The following is an 18,232-nucleotide window of genomic DNA, read 5'->3' as shown; positions in this document are numbered from 1 at the left end:
GTTTAGTTCTTTTAGCCTTTGCTGGGCAGCCTGGAGTCTGCCCCACACATGTGTAAACTTGGAGTCAAACAGAGATTATGGAAGATTTTATATGCAAAATTTAGGATTCCTTTTCTATTGTTCTCTTCATTCTAGGATTTCCCTATTTCAACTACTGTAGGTACCCCAAAATCTGTCCTCTGGTTCTTGAAGGTAGTAAGACTCCAGGGTTTCTACTCAAGTTTTAGCTGCCTGAGTGACACCAACCAGGCAACTCTGCTAAGTTGGTTCTATTGGTAGTCTCTCATAGTTACTCCTCACTAGCCACCACACCCTCCAATATGACGGACGTGTAAAAGCTGTGTCCAAATGAGATGCACTGTGGATTCATCAGATAACTCTGTAGGCACTTTCACACAGTGCTGGTCTCCAGTTTGGGCTGATACTCACTCAGTGATCCCTTGAGACTCCCTGCCAACTATCCCCTGATGGAACACATCACAACCTTACTGCTGGGACCTTCTGGAATGATGGACTGCCTGTTTGTGTGAGATCTCATCAAGACATCCAAAACTCAGCTCCTTCAATGACATTCCCAGTTTCTGACTGTTCTTGCTTCATCTTGGCCATCAAGGGTAGCTTACAGTTCTCCAGAAGGAAGAAGACACCAGTCTATCTGTTAGTGGAGGCCCCCACTTGTGTCTTTGGGGGACAGAAGTCAAGCATTCTCAAGAACTCTGCTTTATTCCAGTACCTTGGAGTGAGACAGTGGACTCTGGGGCTCAGCATGCCTCAAGGGGAGCGAGATGTGTCTCGCCTCTGGCAGATAGCCTCCATCTGTACTGGCAATCTCTTGGGGACCCCCTCACACACCCTTCATCTGGAGCAAGTGGAGATAAGCCAAAAATCTCTCTACTTCTGTGAAATCCTTTCCAGGAATAGCCTTTCAAATTTCTCATCTTCGCTTAAGCAGGTTGGAGATGGCATGGGGGCTGAACTGGTTCTACCACCTTTTAGTAGATCCTTGAGTATTATCATCTCTTTGTCTTTGGTTCTGGGGCCTTAGCCAAATTCCAAGTCAAAACAAATGCTCTACCCACATCCAGCCATACAGTTAATAAGCATTTACTAATTATCTGCTCAGGAGCAGGACCTAGACTGGGGATTCAGAGATAAATATGACATGTCTCTGCCCTCAGGGAGGTCACCCTTTAGTTGGGGAGCATAGGAGGACCTGGAGACCCACAGTAACTGCTTGTGCTAACACGGGGTTCCATGGGGGTACCAAAAAGAAGTAGTTGTAATGCCCTTCTGGGCCAGGAGGGAGCTGTGAGAAGGCGGAGGGTTATTTCACCAGAGAGAAGGGAGAGGGTGAACAGGGTCACAAAGTTTTAAAACAGCCAAAAGGTCTGGAATTCTAAGTGATTTATCACAACTGGGAATTGAGTTTGAATTTAATCATAGGGGTAAGGATAAGTTTTAAGTAAGAGAAGACCATGACTATATTTGACTTGCAGAAAGTTCTCCCTGACAATGACATGGAGAGATGGAGCTTGAGGGTGGGAGGCCAGGAGAGGGCTGCTACAGAGGTCCACAGAGAGCTGATGGGAGATGGCCCAGGGAGCAAGAGTTAAGAGGAATGGACAGAGAAAACATCCAGGAGACAGATGGTAGGATGTGGTTGCTGCTGGGAGGAGTCCGATTGCTCCCAGATTTCCAGTTGGGTGAATGGTTGATGGTGGTGCCTGTAGAGACTTGAGAAAGGTATGGTGTAGCTGAGTTTACTAGGCCATGAGAGTCTATGAGGCATATTTCCTTCCAATTCTGTGTTCAGTGGCATCAGGTTGGTAGCTTGAAATTGGCATTGATTGGAATGCTCATGCCACAGAAATGGGCAAATACAATGAATCAGGGCTTTTTTCCCCCAGAAGAGTTGGTTGTGAAACACCAGCACACCACTGAGTGTTAAGGAAAAGATGCTGGCCTCTGGATATGTGAGGTTGGAGGGGCTAATTGGGACACTTTAATAAGATGATAGAGGCTTGATAAAGTACGAAAGGATCCAGAAGAGTTTCCATCTACAAGAGAAAACAGAGAAAAAAGGGTCATGAGCCTGTGGGAATGTTTTCTCTGTGCCTTTCTCTTAACTGTTGCTGGTAAGGAGGCAAGGAGTTGAGGGGTGCTCCTATGGAGTCCCCACTTTTCTCTATAGAGTGATGGTGGGGTAGTGATGTGAATCCCAGCCCACGGAATCTGTGTGTTGTGGCAGATGGACAAATTCACATGGACTACAGAAATCCTGTGGAGAAAAAGGGACGGCATGGCCATTCTCTAAGTGAGAGACAGGGCGAGAGGGCCAGAGAGAGCCCAAGAGAGCCCGACCCCTGCCTGGACAGGCTTTTATTGCTTTTCTGGGCACATTACATCAAGGATGGTCCTCATTTACTATGCACAGGTTCACTGTAGGTGATTACCTTTTACAGACAATAAAGGACAGAAGCTGCTAATTACTTCAAAGAGAAGGATGTTACAGATCAGGGGGGAAAGTGGTTGAACTGGTTACACTCCATACTTGGGAGGTTTAGTACAGACTTTAGGAAGTTAAAGATACTCAGTAAACATTTGCTGCCTCAATCCAGGGTGAGGGAGTTTTAGCAAAAGCAAGTCTCATAGCAGCCTAGGTACAATGCAGGCCTGATTCCCCATGGGAGAACCTGTCCATGGGCATGGGTCCTGTGTGCCTGACCTCACACCCACTGACTTTTCTGAGTGGGAACTGGGCTACATTTCCCACGTGTGGAACAGTTCCCTATAGGGTAGCTGCATTCAGGGAAAGGGGAAAGACTTCAAGGCAGAAGAAGAAGGTGTGAAATGACTGTAAAGTTGGGGAAAGGAGCAGATCAGGTCATACAAAGATGTACACTACTGAGGACAGGACTGTAGCTGGAGACCCCTGGGCACTCCCTACATCCGTGCCCAGCAACTGGAGGGCCAGGGTATTGTGGGAAGAGGGGGTGAGGCAGGGAGCAAAATCCTGAAGGGACAAGATGACTGACAGAGAGGACAAAGGCTAAGGCCTTGATGAGCTAAGTAATGATGGCTAATGGGAGTGGGGCAATAAAGCCCTGGGCAGACACTGGAGGTGGCAGTTTCAGGAGGTGACAAGGTCCAGGTCAGCTAGGGATACAGCAGGGGATGCCAGCAAAGGCAATTGAAGGTGAGAAAGCTGGAGGCTGCCCCTTGGACATGATACCACCCAGGTGTGTAGAAGGAGCTGTGTACCCAGTCACCTGTCCCTTCTTCTCAGAGCCAGCCTACAGCCTGATCTCTTAGTGGTCCATGTCTTTCAGGGATGAGATTTACTGCCAGATCTGCAAGCAACTGTCAGAGAACTTCAAAACAAGCAGCGTGGCCCGGGGCTGGATCCTGCTCAGCCTCTGTTTGGGCTGCTTCCCACCCTCTGAGAGGTTCATGAAGGTGGGGAGGGCCCAGGGCAGTGGCTGGGGTTGGGGAAACAGTGTACATGGGAGTACATCCTGAGCCATGGGGCAGATCCAGAAATCCCAGTTTGGGGCCCAGTTCTTCTGCTACTTGCCAGGATGAACACCAGTGCCTATGCTTCTTTGGATCTCAGTTTCCCCTTCTGTGAAGGAGGACACTAGACCTGTTTTTTTCTGGCCTCTATTCATGGGCTGCAATTCATCTGGTCTCAGGCACCAGGGTGGCTTTTCTGAGATGATAGGGGAAATGTGCTTTGAAAAAATAAAGGTATCCTAGGACTGAGCAGTGAATGGAGATTGCCTGAAGCATCTCTATCTGGTCCCTAGAACTAAAAATGAAGGTAAGGTATTGACAGGTGCAGTGTTAAAGGCCCCAGGCTTCAATGCTTTAATATGTCTTTTGGTTCTTATCATAAAAGTAATATGTAGGAAATGCAGAAAATCTAAAAAGAAAATAAAAGTAATCTCCACACCCAGAGGTAACTTCTGTTACTATTTTGGCCTTTTGTGGTTCCATGGTGTCATACTTGTGGTCATACAGAAAATAATGTCACTTTCTCTCATGTGCCTTTGGGGACAGCAAGAAACATGGTCAACCCCAGCCATCCGCACTGGGCACTAGGGCCACTCTTGACACCAGTCAATCATTCCAGGCTGCATCTCCTCACAAAAATCTCTCCATGATTGAAAAGATTTTCAACACATTTTATCAAACATTTTGAACATCAACTCTTTTGTGTCTTTCACTTGTCTCACTAAGTGTCTTTTCATGTGACAAACTTTTATAAAATTCCATCTTTAATGCCATATGTATATATAGCTATCCTATAGAGTGTTTAATTTGTGGATGGACATTTGGGTCCACCTTCCATTTGCTTATCACCATAAACACCACTGTGATTAAAAATGTGTATATTTGACCCTGGCTTGTGTGGCTGATTGAGCGCCAGCCTGCTAACCAAAGTGTTACCAGTTCAATTTCCAGTCAGGGCACATGCCTGGGTTGTGGGCAAGGTCCCCAGTATGGGATGCATGAGAGGCAGCTACATATTGATGTTTCCCTCTCTTTCTCCCTCCTTTCCCCTCTGTCCAGAAATAAATAAATAAAATCTTTATTATATATATATATATATATATATATATATATATATATATATATATATATATATATATTGCCTTTAGGATAGGTCTGAATTATTGGGTCAAAGAGTTTGCACATTTTAATAAAACTGTGTACTATTTAAAACATTGACAAATTTATCCTAAGAAATGTTCAATTTATAGTCCTTCTCATGTTATGTGAAAATGTGTTTTGCCAACACTATTATAATTTTTAATTTTTTAAAAATTGTTTCCAGTTTTATTGAGATATAATTGGTATCACATAAGTTTAAGGTATACAATGTAGTGATTTTATATAGTCATATATTAAAAAATGATCACACAGTAAGGTTAGTTGACACACTCCATCACCTCAAAGAGCTAGAATGAATATTATAATTTTTAGAACCCATCTGGGCAGTAAATAGAAAGTGGCCTCCACCCTAAGTGTCTTCCTTCCTTTCCCTTCCTCTTTCACCAGTATCTGCTGAACTTCATTGGTGAAGGGCCAGCCAGTTATGGGCCCTTCTGTGCTAAGCGCCTGAGACGCACCTATGCCAACGGGGTTCGCATGGAGCCCCCCACCTGGCTGGAGCTGCAGGTAGGGGCTAGCTTTAGTGGGAGACGGTCAGGGTGGGGTGGTGCCTGCCCCCATGGCTCCTCCAGCACAGATTATGGGGTGACTTCTTTTGTACTTCCAGCAGAAAGTGTGTCCTTAGGTCTCTTCCACCCCCTTGGAGAGCCTTCTATGCCAGTGGTCCCTGTGAGCACCACCTAGGGCTCAGCTGCCCCAGGGGAAGCCCAGGTTTCAAAAGTGCTCTCCCCACTTGTAAATCCACATTCCTTCAGGGCCTTACTAGCCAAAGGGGAAATATATACCTGATAAACTGATTAGCATTCAAGTGTGAATGACTGCTAATTAGTTAAAGCATTACCCTTCCCTAGGATATTTGCCTTTTATAAAGAAGGCAGTGGTCATTCCAAGATTGTCTTCCTTGGTGGCATTGCTACGCATCACCTGTGAGTTCTCACAGTGACCCCAGGAAGGGTCATTCAGACACAGGAAAGATTTAGGAGGCCCCTCCTGCATCCTGCTGTACTCACGGTTCCTGGAAGGTCCTCACTCCCTGTGTCCCTTGGTGCCCCATACTGGGGTCACCTTTTGCTACACTTCTTCCCATTCTCACCCTGCCACCTAAGTCCACAGGGCCTCTCCTCTTCTCTTCCTCTACCTGCTCGGCCCAACTCTAGAGCTGCACATGAACTTGTAGCAGCTCTATGAGAGTGTTCACACCCTATTATACACAAAGGGAACTGTAGCTCCCATGTATCAAAAATACTCGAGTCAGGACTCAGCAACATCCAAGAGTTTTTCTGACCCTCTGTGAGTCTCAGTCACTCAACCTCCCAGAGCTTGGGGTTCTCATGTTAGAGGGGGACCTTTGCCTGCAGGTGGCACCCTGCAGACTGCTGAGGAACACCTACAGAAGCACACACACTACGGCAGCCTTGCTTTTGCTCCACAAGGTCCATCAGTGCAGCAGCCATATCTGATGGCTAGAACTTTGGGGAGAGAGGGAGAGAGTGGGCCAGCCTCTGGGACAGGCCACTGAGCCCAGGGATATCTGGAGGAGAGGGACTGAGTCTTCATCTGTTCCCAGGCTGTCAAGTCCAAGAAACACATCCCGATCCAGGTCATCTTGGTGACTGGAGAGAACATAACTGTCATGGTGGACTCAGCCTCAACATCTCGGGAAGTCTGCCTGCATATCGCCCGCAAGCAAGGCCTCATTGATCACTTGGGCTTTTCCCTCCAGGTTGCTGTGTATGACAAGGTACTGGCCACGGGTCCCATCCATCCTCCACCTCCCTCACACACCCAGGTCAGCTCCAGCCATTGAACCACACCAATCTGGCCACTGTTCTCCTTCCTAGATGACAAACACAGACATATGCACTTATATGCTCACTCACACACACTTACCTCATACACAGACACACACACACTATCAGATATACATACTCACACACACATACTCACACATGCACACTCACTCACAAAAATGCTTCATCACCAGGCATCCTGTCCTGCCCAGACACATTCTCAGCCCAGTGGCTAGCACTTGGCCCCAATGTCACATGGCACACCTTGCTTGGCCCCTGCCACATCAGAGCAGCCCTCCCACACACAGACATCCACCAGGCCCTCACACATCCCGCCCACCCCTTACCCTGGGAGCAGTACACTCCCATGCAGCAGATGTGGGGGGAGGGGGCACACAGTACAGCTGCACCTGACTCACATCCTCACCAAAAAAGATGCCCACAGTCTCGGCCTCACTCATACCAACCAGCCAGTCTAGTGTACCACCTGAGTCATGGCAGCCATGGCATCAGTCCCTACTTCCCTTCGGAGGGGCCAGTTGGGAGGAATGTCAGATTGATAGACTAGCCATACCCCTATGTGGAGAAACTCTCAGGCATCCAGAGGGACTCCTGTCCCCTAGGAATCTAGAGTGGGTTGCTGAGCACACTCTCACATGTGCTGAGAGTGGACATCCCCATGAAGCCTGTACACAGCAGCCCTAATTCTTATTGCCCTGCTCTGGCCTCAGTTCTGGTCCCTAGGCAGTGGGCGTGACCATGTGATGGATGCCATTGGCCAGTGTGAGCAGCTGGCCCGGGAGAGGGGTGAGAGTGAGCGCCACTCGCCCTGGCGCCTCTACTTCCGGAAGGAGTTCTTTACCCCCTGGCATGATTCCCGAGAGGATGCTGTCAGCACTGAGCTCATTTACCGCCAAATTCTGCATGGAGTCTGGTCTGGCGAGTACAACTTTGAGAAGGTGAGGGGATACCACAGCTGTCAGAGCCTGGGATTGACCTACCAAAGCCTTGCAGGGCAGGCCACAGGGGCTGTGGAGGACAGAGCAGGGAAAGCCTAAGGGATGTGCAGGGGCAGAGGCAGAGACATGGGGTCTGGGGATATGTGCATGGAATACAGGTCCCTAGGCCCCTCTGCTGGGCCTCCATGTCCTTTTCCTGTGGGCCACAGTTTCGCTCATGCCTCTAGGGCCCATGTACAGAAGTAGGCAGGGAAAGTCTCTCATCAGGCCCAGGCCTGCTTGGCTTCATTAATGGCAGCTATATATGGGGCAGCAGGGCCTGGTTTTAAGGATGTGGCCTTGAAGTCCTAGCACTAGTTGAAGTCCTACCTGTGCCTCTTCTTTGCAGTGTGACCTTGGATTCTTATATCACCTCTGAGCCTCAGGCCCTCAGCTAGACAGTACAGAGCCCTTTGTATGGTTGTAAGAATTGAGAGATGGGAGAGCATGCACCTGAGCCCTGAGAGAGCAATGCACCTAGTCAGCTGGTACAGATCTCCCTGTGCCTGAATCAGGAGGAAGATGCTCTTAGGACTCCTGGAAGCCTGCCTGGAGTGGGGCAGTGGGCAAGGAGAGTCAGGGGCTAGAGGTACAGGAGCCCCGAGGGCATGCAACCACAGGGTTTTGGTCTCCCAGGAGCACAGGGCAACTTCACACCTATGGGGCCCCTGGAGAAGGGAATCTATTCTGGGTGCCTTACACAAGATCCCACTCAATTGAGTTCTTGCAGAAGTCCTTCAGGGTGGCCACTAGCCACCTTTGACAAGTGAGGACTGGGTAAGACAGGGTGAAGCCCTTGCCCACATTCACCCCACACAACCAATGATGTCAGGGTTCCACCTGGGCCTCCTCCACCTCCTCATGGGCTTCCTGAGGACTAGGACAGGAGCACAGGGAACACCGCTTGTTGGGGCCCGGTCAAGGACACATGGTGAGTCCACCCACTGAGCTGGGGAAAGGGCAAGTTCTGCCTGGAGGAGGTCTCAGGCCTGGTGGCTGTTCACACTCCTGGTTCTTGCCCAAGTGCTGGTCATCTCTGCTGTGCTGGGGTGAGCACTGGGGCACTGTCAGAGATGTTGCAGAGGAAGGAAGGCTCTCACTTGTCCTCCCTTACCTGCATGTCTGCCCTGGGCTGTGCAGGAGGAAGAGCTCGTGGAGCTGCTAGCCCAGCACTGCTATGTGCAGCTTGGTTCCTCGCTTGGGAGAGAGGCAGTCCAGGAGCTTCTGCCCAGCTGCATCCCCTCCAAACTGTACAGGACCAAGCCCCTGGAGCAGTGGGCTAGCCTCGTCACTGCTGCCCATGCCAAGGTCAGCCTCTCTGGAGCCCTGGCTCTTCTCTGGGGGGTGGGAGTCTAGAGAGGATGAGACCCTTCCCTATGAGGCCCCTACCCACTGGGAACAGGAACTTTAACTTGTCAGATAGCATAGCTCTGTGTCTTCAGGTTTAACCAAGTTCCTTCAGTTCAGCTCCCTATCACAGGCCCATCCATGCTCCCTCCTCCTTTCAAGTTGGCTTCTTGGGTCCATGCAACTCATCCCATACTGGTCTCTACTGCAGTGTCTGCCCAGACCCCAGCCTTTGGCACAAGAGGGCATCCACAGTGGCTTACCTGACCACACCCTTGCCTCTGCACCACCCTGCCCCGTCCTGGCCCCTCTCTGGGCCTTGCATGCTCTGTTCACGCTCTGGACAGCAGGGAGGGCTTCCACTCTTTCCCCCTGCTTGGTCATCCTCCACCATGTGAATATGGCTCCCCCTGGGGGCTCACAACCTCCTCCCCATGCCTCTACTCCCCCCACTGGCACCCACAACAGTACAGGTTTCTGCTGCCCCCTAACTTCCACCCCAAGAGGGAAAAGCAAAAACACACCATCTTTTTCACAATCCCCTGGCCTCTCTTCCCCTCCCCACAAGGACAGGCCTTCCGAGACCTGTCCCTCTGTCAGAGCTGAGCTCTGCAGCAGGCATGAGGGGACACAGGCATCTCTGAGGCACCAGACATGACTTGATGCCACTGCTGCAGGATAGCTGTGTGGGGAATGATGGAGGATGAAACCCTTTAGTTAAAGCTTCCCCCACCTCCATCCTCCCTGTGGTGCTGTGGACCAAGAAAGGACAGGATAGGGAGTGGGAAAGAAGAAGACAGCTCAGCATCTGCTCGTCATGGATTGACAGCGCCAGCTGAGTGGTTCCAGTAGTAGGGCCCAACCAGACTCAGAGAAGAACATTGCAGAGAACTAAGTGACGCCATCTCCTTTCTGCCACTCAAAAGGTAACCTGAAGTGGGCCGTAGACAAGGGTCCTATGTGCCTGTGGCATGGGAAATGCTATTACTCTATTCTGCTCTTAGGGAGTCCCAGTGAAAGATTCATGCAGTAGAAAATCTGACTGTTTTATCCAAAATTTCCCAAACATATTTGGCCATAGAAGCCTTGTTCAACAGACATTCACTTGCACTTGCACTCCTTGGGAACCCTCCTGTGACAGGCAGTTGGGGCAGCAGAGCCCCTCTCAAGCTTTTATGGTGTTCCCCAGCCTGGGAGGATGTCTTTGCAAGAGAGATGTGGACTTTTGGGGGCACATACAAGAAGGAGGGGAACCAGAGGCACACGTGAACCTAAATGATCATGAGTAAGAAGTGGCTTTGTAATTTGAGAAGGGGGAGTTGGGGTGAGGGTAAAAATTAGATTTTCCCTCACCACTTTTTTCCAAAGTGAACATAGTTTCACTGATTTTTTTCATTAAACACATCAAACACGTACATCACCAAATAAATCAGAAAATATAGACAAACACAAAAAGTGAAATCATCATATCATCATGCTTAATATTGTGATATACACCCTTCCAGACTTCTTTATTCACATGTACACAGATGAGATGTGAATATGATAGAAAGACATCTTTTTAAAAATAAAAAGATCACATTCTATGACAATTTTCAAATTGTTTCTTCACTTGACCCCAGAGCATGGGGCCATGTTTCCATGTCCCTACATGCTGATTTTTATGTTCATTTGAATGAATGCATAGTATGTATTAATGAATTATAATTCATTTTTTATTCCTATTTATGAATGTTAAGGTCATTTACCATTTTTGACTATTTAATCAACAAGGTGAACTGCTTTGTAGAAATAACTTTTATACACTTGATTTACTCACAGGATAAACTCCTATAAAAGGGACTTCAGAGTGTATGAACATTCTAAAATATTTGATGTGTGTGGCATATTGCCAAATCACTCTTCAGATATGGTACATCAATTTATGTTTCCCAACTCAGTATGTGAATATTACCCAATCACCTTTTAAAGTAAAAACAAAAGAAATATTTTGTTCAACAAACAGTAAAAATAAAGTTCAGTTATACATACAGACCAGTGGAGATGGGGAGAGGAAAGGGTGAAGGAGGGGGAGTAGCAAGACAGAAGGAGGAAGGAAAGTGGAGATGGGGAGTGGAGAGGGGAAGTTGAGGTGGAGGCCCCTGAAAAATGCTTCCCAAATATGTGGAAGTAGAAAGACAGAGGTAACAAGGACACAGAGATACACACCAAGACAGGCCACATGTCCAGAACAAGATACAGACCCATGCGGCTTGTGTTGGCAAAAGCCCACCAGAGCACATAGACACGATCCTGCAGACACACCCAAATGTGTGGCACAGCCTTCCATGCAGCAGTAGCCAGCAGCAACCAGGCCCTGCAGCTCACTGGCATCCCAACGCTAAAGAAGAAAACCTCCCTCCCTTCTCAGAATCATCCATGAAGGGTCCTCCCCCAGGGCAAGTAAAATAGGGCTGCATCAGCCTCCTAGCCTCCCCACCCAGTCCTCACTAGGCACTGGCTCCACTGTAAGTAGGGGCTTCAAAGAATGTTCCAGCAAACAAGTTCCTGGGCACCAAGTAAGTATTAGCTGGAGTGGGGAGGGGATGGGGTTACACCCTGTTGACAGATGTGAGAGGAGTGATGGTAGTGACACACTGTGTCCCTGAACAGGCACCATGCACCCAGAAGCGGGCTATGCCACGGGACGTGCAGGAGCAGGTGGTGGATGCTGCCCGCCTGCAGTGGCCACTGCTCTTCTCCAGACTCTTTGAAGTTACCACCTTCTCTGGTAATGGCAAACAATGGGGTAAGGGGCGCAGGTGAGGACCCCCACCCAGGGCCAGCTCATGCGTCACACTCTTGTCTCCTCTGGTCAGGACCACAACTGCCCAAAACTCAGTTGATCTTGGCTGTTAACTGGAAGGGGCTGTATTTCCTGGACCAAAAGGAGAGGACACTCCTAGAACTCTCTTTCCCAGAGGTCATGAGTCTGATCACCAACAGGTGGGTGCCCCCAAAGATGCTCAAATCTCTCCTTGAAGCTCAGTCCTTGGGGCTTCGGGAGAGATGGAGAGAGGGAGGCACATTGCCCCTGGGAGCCCAGCTGGAGTGTAGGGATGAGGACTGATATGCACAGTGTGGTGGCCATTGGACATTGGGCCCTATCCTCTTCTGTCACTAGCCACACTGCCCTGCCCATGAGGTACTGCGTCTGTGAATTCTACATTGACCTCTCAGCCTCTCTTTAAACCCACATCCTCCTGGAAGCAGCACATGATCTTGTAGCCTTTTGGGTGTATATTCCTTATAGGCTCCTTCCTTCTCACTGGTCATGCAGAAGGTACATGCCATCTAGGAGAAGAATCAAGAGATGGGGCCTGGGTGTGTGCAAGATCACATGACAATGCTAAAGTGACCTTGCAGGCCAGGCTGGGCCCAGCCACCTACCCTCAAGGTTCTCTATGGCTCTCATCTCCTGAGGATGCCTCCAAGCCCTTTGGGAAGGCTGGCCTATGTCCTGAAGAGCCCCTTCAGTTAAAGGCTCCAGGGTGGCATAACCATTATAATCATTACCACTGGGTACAGGGCACACACTGGCCACCACTTCCTGAGGCTGACCATGCTAGGCACATTCTTATTTGCCATGAAGTCCTCACAGCATCACCCAGTTTGCACATGAACAAACTGAGGCATGCAGAGGCTGGGTAGCTCACCCAAGCTCACCAAAGCTGGCGCCTCATCTTAGCTCCAACTCAGTTCTTTGCAGTATCCCTCTGGTGGCCCTGCACACTGGCCACCTCATTACCTGCCCAGAGCTGATCCCACTGTGGCTTCTTAACACCGACTGCCTCTGAGGCCCCGTGGCCCCTGAGCTCTGGCTATCTTTTGTCTCCCACACACAGTGCTGCCTGGGGTCTGGGCCAACCTGACCCCTGGTGGCCCTGCACAAGTCATTGTGTCTCCTCATCTGTAACTCAGGAGGGTTGCCCTCAGTGAGGCTGTTGAGTGGCGGAAATGGGAAGGATGGAGGAGGCCTTTGGTCATGTGGCACTTTTTGTCCCCTCAGGGAGGCCCAGGGTGGGCAGAGGCTGTTGCTGTCCACACTACATGAAGAAGAGTATGAGTTTATGTCCCCCAGCAGTGTGGCCATCGCCGAGCTGGTAGCCATGTTTCTGGAGGGCTTGAAGGAGAGATCCGTGTTCGCTATGGCCCTGCAGGACCAGAAGGCCACAGGTGCCTGGCCGGGTGGGGTGCAAGTGTGGTTGGTGAATGGGAAAATTGCTCATCTTCATGTTGTAGCAGCCATGTGACAAGGAGCAGGGCTCAGGGACTTCAGCAGGGAGGTGGAGAAAGGACCATAAATCACTGAAGGGGCAGCTTTTGGCAAAACCCTCCCTTCCACAAAATGAGCAGTTAAAGAAGGTGATCTCCAACCCTCCAAGGCCACCCTAGCTGAGGACTGTACCAAGGGAAGTGCAAGAAGGGCCTAGCTTCTCCCCCTGCAGAGAACAGCCTGCCATGGGCCTGTAGTTTGAGCACTACCGCCACAGCCATCCTGTTACCCCATTTTACAGACAGGGAACCAGAAGCTCAGAAAAGGGAAGCAGCTTATCCAGGATCACACAGCTCAGGGAAAGAGGGATTTGAGCCCTACATCTAGTTCTTGGCCCCTGTAGCAGCTGAGCACTCGTGGGAAACTGGTGGGGCTGTTACTTCAGGGCTTGGGAAGGGAATGAGGAGGCTCACTGGCATGTGGAGGGAGGGGCTGTGCTGAAGGCCTCACAGCAGTAAAAACCATCAGTCCTGAAACCTTATTGCTGCCACCCAGTCTGCCCCCACCACTGCTCCACAGAGAAAGGGACTGTTATCTCACTTTACAGGTGAGGGTAACACGACACTTAGGCTGGCTTGGTGACTAGCCAGCCTGGGCATTCCTTCCCTTGTTGGCACACCTCTTGCCTCACAGGCCACAGCTCCCTGTCAGGTCTCTGAGCAGGTCTCTCAAGGTAGGGCCATGGCCAGAGCTCCCCAGCCCCTGCCCACTGGGTTCTGAGCCTGTCTAGGGCCTAGAGAGCCCAAGCTCTGCAAATCCTGCCACCCCTCCCATCAGGGCAGCCCAGGCCCTCAGTTCTATGTCTCAGCTCTCTCATCTCTCAATAAAGACAACCCATAAAATTCTAGCATACCACAGCCTTTGCAGACCCTTTGGTAAATTGTGGCTTTTCTGCCCATGTGTGTAACCTGGATTTGCAGATGACGTCACCCTCCTGCCCTTTAAGAAAGGGGACTTGCTGATCCTGACCAAGAAGCAGGGATTGTTGGCCTCTGAGAACTGGATCCTGGGCCAGAACCACAGGACAGGCAAGACGGGGCTGATCCTCACCACTTGCCTCTATGCCATCCCTACAGTCACCAAGCCCTCTGCGCAGCTGCTGGTAACCAATCTTCAATCAGGGCATCATGAGCCCTTGGGGAAATGGCCAAGATTCCCATCTGGGGGTCCTAGCTCAGGGACCTGTATCTTACCTCACGGAGAGCCATGAGGGCCACCTGAGCATCAGGCCAGCTCTGCCAACTCCATTGTTCCTCTGGGGTGACCATGAAGCTGGTAGTGTCTATGCCATGTCCAGCACAGTGTTTGACAGTTCATGGGAGGCTCAGTAAGTGGGCATCCATTCCATCTCACCTACCATGGGTGTGTCCTAGGAACAAACCCATGCCTTCCCCAGCCCCTGCCTCATTGAAACCCTGACTCAAGGGGGCTCAAATCTCCATACCCTTGAGAACCAGTCCACTCCAGCCCCTGAGACCAGCCTTATTGGGAAGCAGGGCAGGTAGACATTCCAACGTGCATATATTGAGTGCCAACTGTCTGCCCCATGTCTGCAATACAGAATTGACCACAACAGGGACTCTGCCTTCACGGAGCACTTGGGCAAGTGATCAACTGATAGCAAGTATACAGTGCCACCAACAAACAGCACTGGTTGTTAGGAAAGCAAATAATAGGGTGGAGTTCACCCTGTCTGGCAGGCATCACTGAGGTAGTGACATTTGTGTGCAGCCTAAAGGAGGTACAAGCCAGGCAGCAGGGCCAAGTGGCATATGCCCCTGAAGAGAGGCACTGTGGGGAAGGGGAGCCTGGCAGGTCTGAGAAGCCCTCCTAAGAGAAAGGAATCTGGCTCAGGGAAGTTGAGTCACTGGTCCTGGGTCACAATAGGTGATACAGGAGGAGTAGGCCCAGGCCTGTTCAGGTCTGTGGCCTTGCCCCTCCTAAGTCACTGAGACAGCTAGGTCAGGAGGAGCCTATGGGGAGGACCTTGTGAACAGTGGCTCCTGGCACCCACAGGCTTGTGCCCCCACAGAGCTTGCTGGCCATGTCACCAGAGAAGCGGAAGCTGGCAGCTCAGGAGGGGCAACCAACAGAACCACTGCCTGAGGAGCAGGCCAAGGAGAAACTACACACCCTGGAGACATTCTCCTACAAGTTTTTTAGGTGCCCGCCCTCCCCCAATAAACACTACCAGGCCCAGCCCCAGTCAACCCTTCTGTACTCCCTGAGAGCTTTGGGGAGGCCACAGAGGCAGGTGTGGTGTCCACCTGGGGAGAAGGTGACCCTACGAGCCTCCCACAACCACCCTGGAGGTTGGAGGGAGTGACCTGTGTCTCAGCTGAGCGCTGTGGATGCAGATGGCACCTCCATGGGGACCCACACTGGAGTCTGGGTCTCCCGCCTGACTGTGCCACACAGGAGGCAGATGGGGAGGGGACAGAGGAGCAGCAGGGATAGAGATGGCACCAGGAAAGCCCTCACACCAACCTCTATCCCTGACAGAGTCCCGGAGAAGGAGACAGTCAGCAGAGCCATGTACCCCCTGGCCAGGTCCCGGGGCCACCTGTGGGCTCACTCCCCTGAGCCACTGCGGCAGCCTCTGCTCAAGCGTGTCCATGCCAACACTGAACTGTGGGATGTCACTTGTCAGATCTTCATCGATATCCTTCCCCAGCCAGCCTGCCCCAGCTCCATGCCATCTCCATGGGCATGGACCCTACCATCACCCCAAGAGGGGCTAGGTCTCACAGGACACAAGGCGGGGACAGCATGCAGCTCATAAGACTATTCAGGTGTCATGTGGGGTGGGGCTCAGGATCAGTGTTGACAGACAACCACACCAGCTTATTTTCCTTGATAGTTACACCCATTCTCAGGTACATGGGTGATTACCCCTCTCGGCAGGCCTGGACCTCCACAGAACTCACTGACCAGATCTTCTCGTGGGCCCTCCAGGACACGGTTTTGCAGGACGAAGTCTACTGCCAGATCCTGAAGCAGCTGACACACAATACCAAGAGGTCTGCTGGAGATGGGGTGGGAATGGCTCCCAAGGCTGTGACCACTGTTCAGACATGGAGGTGGAAGCTCCTGGAGGCCACACAGCCTGCCCAGGCACTTGCAGTAGCTGAGGGATGGGCTGGAACCCTGGTCTGTCCTGCTGACTTCTTGGAGTGATCAGAACAGGGAGAGCAATGTACCTGTTTTGGGCTGTGCCTGTTGCCACCCTTGGCCTCTCTAAACTTCAGCATGATCCTCCACAAAATGGACACAGTAGCACCCCTCCCCCAGCTAATGGGTATGAAAGCCTTCTTGGCCTTGAGCGGCTGGGTCATGGTCCTCCTTGCCATGGCTGAGCATGCCTCATGTCCATCTCCCCAAGGTGCCTAGCTCACCTGGCCTCTAGGAGGGGTTCTTCCTGGGCTGATGGACTCTGTCACCCCCAGGTATAGCGAAGAGCGGGGCTGGCAACTGCTGTGGCTCTGCACTGGTCTCTTCCCACCTGGCAAGGCACTAATGCCCCACGTCCAGAAATTCATAGACACAAGGAGGACAAAGCTGCTGGCCCCTGACTGCAGCCGCCGCATCCAGAGGGTGCTGAGGTGAACCTGGCAGCTCCCATGCCTGCCACCTGGAGATGCTGAGAGAGCCAGCTGGGTCCTTCAGGAGTTTGTGGCCCAGTATAGCTAGATTCTGCATCCTCTGCAGAAGCTGGTGTCAGTTTGGGGAGGCAGGACCAGGTCACTAGCCACTGGGGAGGAGGATGGAGAGTGAGGCTCAAGAGGGTCTCAGAGGGGTCTGGGTGGTCATGGAGGCTTCTGGTAGGTTCAGAACCTTGTGACTCAAGGTTATGAGGAGGCAAGAAAAGCCTGGGACACACATGGAGAGGGGACCTGGCTGGCCAGGACCTCCAACACACCAGGTGGGGTGTTTTGTTGTTCTCATGAAGAATGGACATGGGGAGGAGGGTCAGGGACTCCTGCAGGGCCTCTCTGAGGGTACCCCCCCCCTACAACCAGGGCTGCCACCACAAGCTCCCCTTCCCACACAACTGCCTAACCAGGACCCACAGGGAACTGCCTGGAGGTCATAAGGTGACTTGGATACCCCAAGCCACCCATCCTCCCCTCCTAAGTCAGAGGCCCACCCCTGCCAATCCATGTGCTGTCTTCCAACCCAGCCCTCATAGAGCCTGGCAGTTTTTCCTCAGCTCTCAGATCTCAGTCCCACTGCCAATCCCCCTAGCTTGGACTTCTGGGGCTATGAGGGAGAGTAGGCTGGCCATGTGTGTGGCTACAGCAGTGAGCAGCAGCACTGGTTGTGGAGGGGGAGGTGGGTACCCTCAGAGAGGCCCAGCAGGAGTCCCTGACCCTCCTGCCCCATGTCCATTCTTCATGAGAACAAGAAAACACCCCACCTGGTGTGTTGGAAGTCCTGGACAGCCAGGTCCCTCCTCATGTGTGTCCCAGGCTTTTCCTGCCTCCTCAGAACCTTGAGTCACAAGGGAAGTGAGTCTGGGCTGGCTTCTGGCACCTTCTCTGGGCCGCATGCCAAGGACTCCAGGCAGGGGCAGCCCCCTGGGAACCACCCCTCAGTAGTGTGGGGTGGCCAGCAGGGTGGGGGACAGCAGGGTGGCGGACAGTGTGGCATGTGCAGTGTACACTGTCCTACTCTAGGGTGGGGCCCCGGAAGAAGCCCCCACACCAAGTGGAGGTGGAGGCCACAGAGCAGAACATCTCCCGCATCTGCCACAAGATCTACTTCCCCAACGACACCAGCGAGGTGAATCCCTACCCCTGGAAACCCTGAGAAACTGTTTTCCCCTGCCCCATCACTGGTGTGCTACAATAGTGAACCAAGTGCTGTACACCCTCATGTACTTCAGGCCACTTCAAGGAGGGGCAGTCCCCTCACCCCCCAGGGAAGCTACAAGTACAGTTTAAAGTCAGGACTGTCCCAAAGGTACAGAAGGACATTCTAGGCTGGGGCAGAAGACAGAGAAGGCCAGAAAGGTGGGCAGCAAGTCTAAGTTCCAGGCCATGGGACCCCTTGGGCTTCTGACCATAGCACAGGGAGCAGGTGCTGTCACTGGGTGTGCTTGTGGAAAG

General features: G+C 51.6%; 1 protein-coding gene across 6 annotated transcripts in view; it reads left to right on the top strand.

Moving 5' to 3' along the window:
• MYO7B (myosin VIIB) overlaps positions 1-18,232 on the top strand; it is a 111,458-nt gene that overhangs the window by 88,666 nt on the left and 4,560 nt on the right. For 5 of the 6 annotated variants that reach the window (XM_045203145.3, XM_053918547.2, XM_045203146.3 and 2 more), the window contains 14 exons: positions 3,330-3,456; positions 5,062-5,181; positions 6,242-6,415; positions 7,196-7,423; positions 8,603-8,770; positions 11,462-11,579; positions 11,668-11,794; positions 12,858-13,024; positions 14,045-14,226; positions 15,157-15,287; positions 15,627-15,784; positions 15,991-16,144; positions 16,571-16,726; positions 17,801-17,906. In XM_045203145.3, coding sequence (XP_045059080.2) covers positions 3,330-3,456; positions 5,062-5,181; positions 6,242-6,415; positions 7,196-7,423; positions 8,603-8,770; positions 11,462-11,579; positions 11,668-11,794; positions 12,858-13,024; positions 14,045-14,226; positions 15,157-15,287; positions 15,627-15,784; positions 15,991-16,144; positions 16,571-16,726; positions 17,801-17,906 — 2,116 coding nt within the window. The remainder of the gene's footprint in view (positions 1-3,329; positions 3,457-5,061; positions 5,182-6,241; positions 6,416-7,195; positions 7,424-8,602; positions 8,771-11,461; positions 11,580-11,667; positions 11,795-12,857; positions 13,025-14,044; positions 14,227-15,156; positions 15,288-15,626; positions 15,785-15,990; positions 16,145-16,570; positions 16,727-17,800; positions 17,907-18,232) is intronic. The other variant, XM_045203147.3, reaches the window with a different exon arrangement.

The sequence above is a fragment of the Desmodus rotundus genome, chromosome 2 (assembly GCF_022682495.2).
Source record: "Desmodus rotundus isolate HL8 chromosome 2, HLdesRot8A.1, whole genome shotgun sequence".
NCBI lineage: Eukaryota > Metazoa > Chordata > Mammalia > Chiroptera > Phyllostomidae > Desmodus > Desmodus rotundus.
The sequence above is the reverse complement of the archived record's forward strand: the minus strand, read 5'-3'. Positions and strand labels throughout refer to the sequence as shown.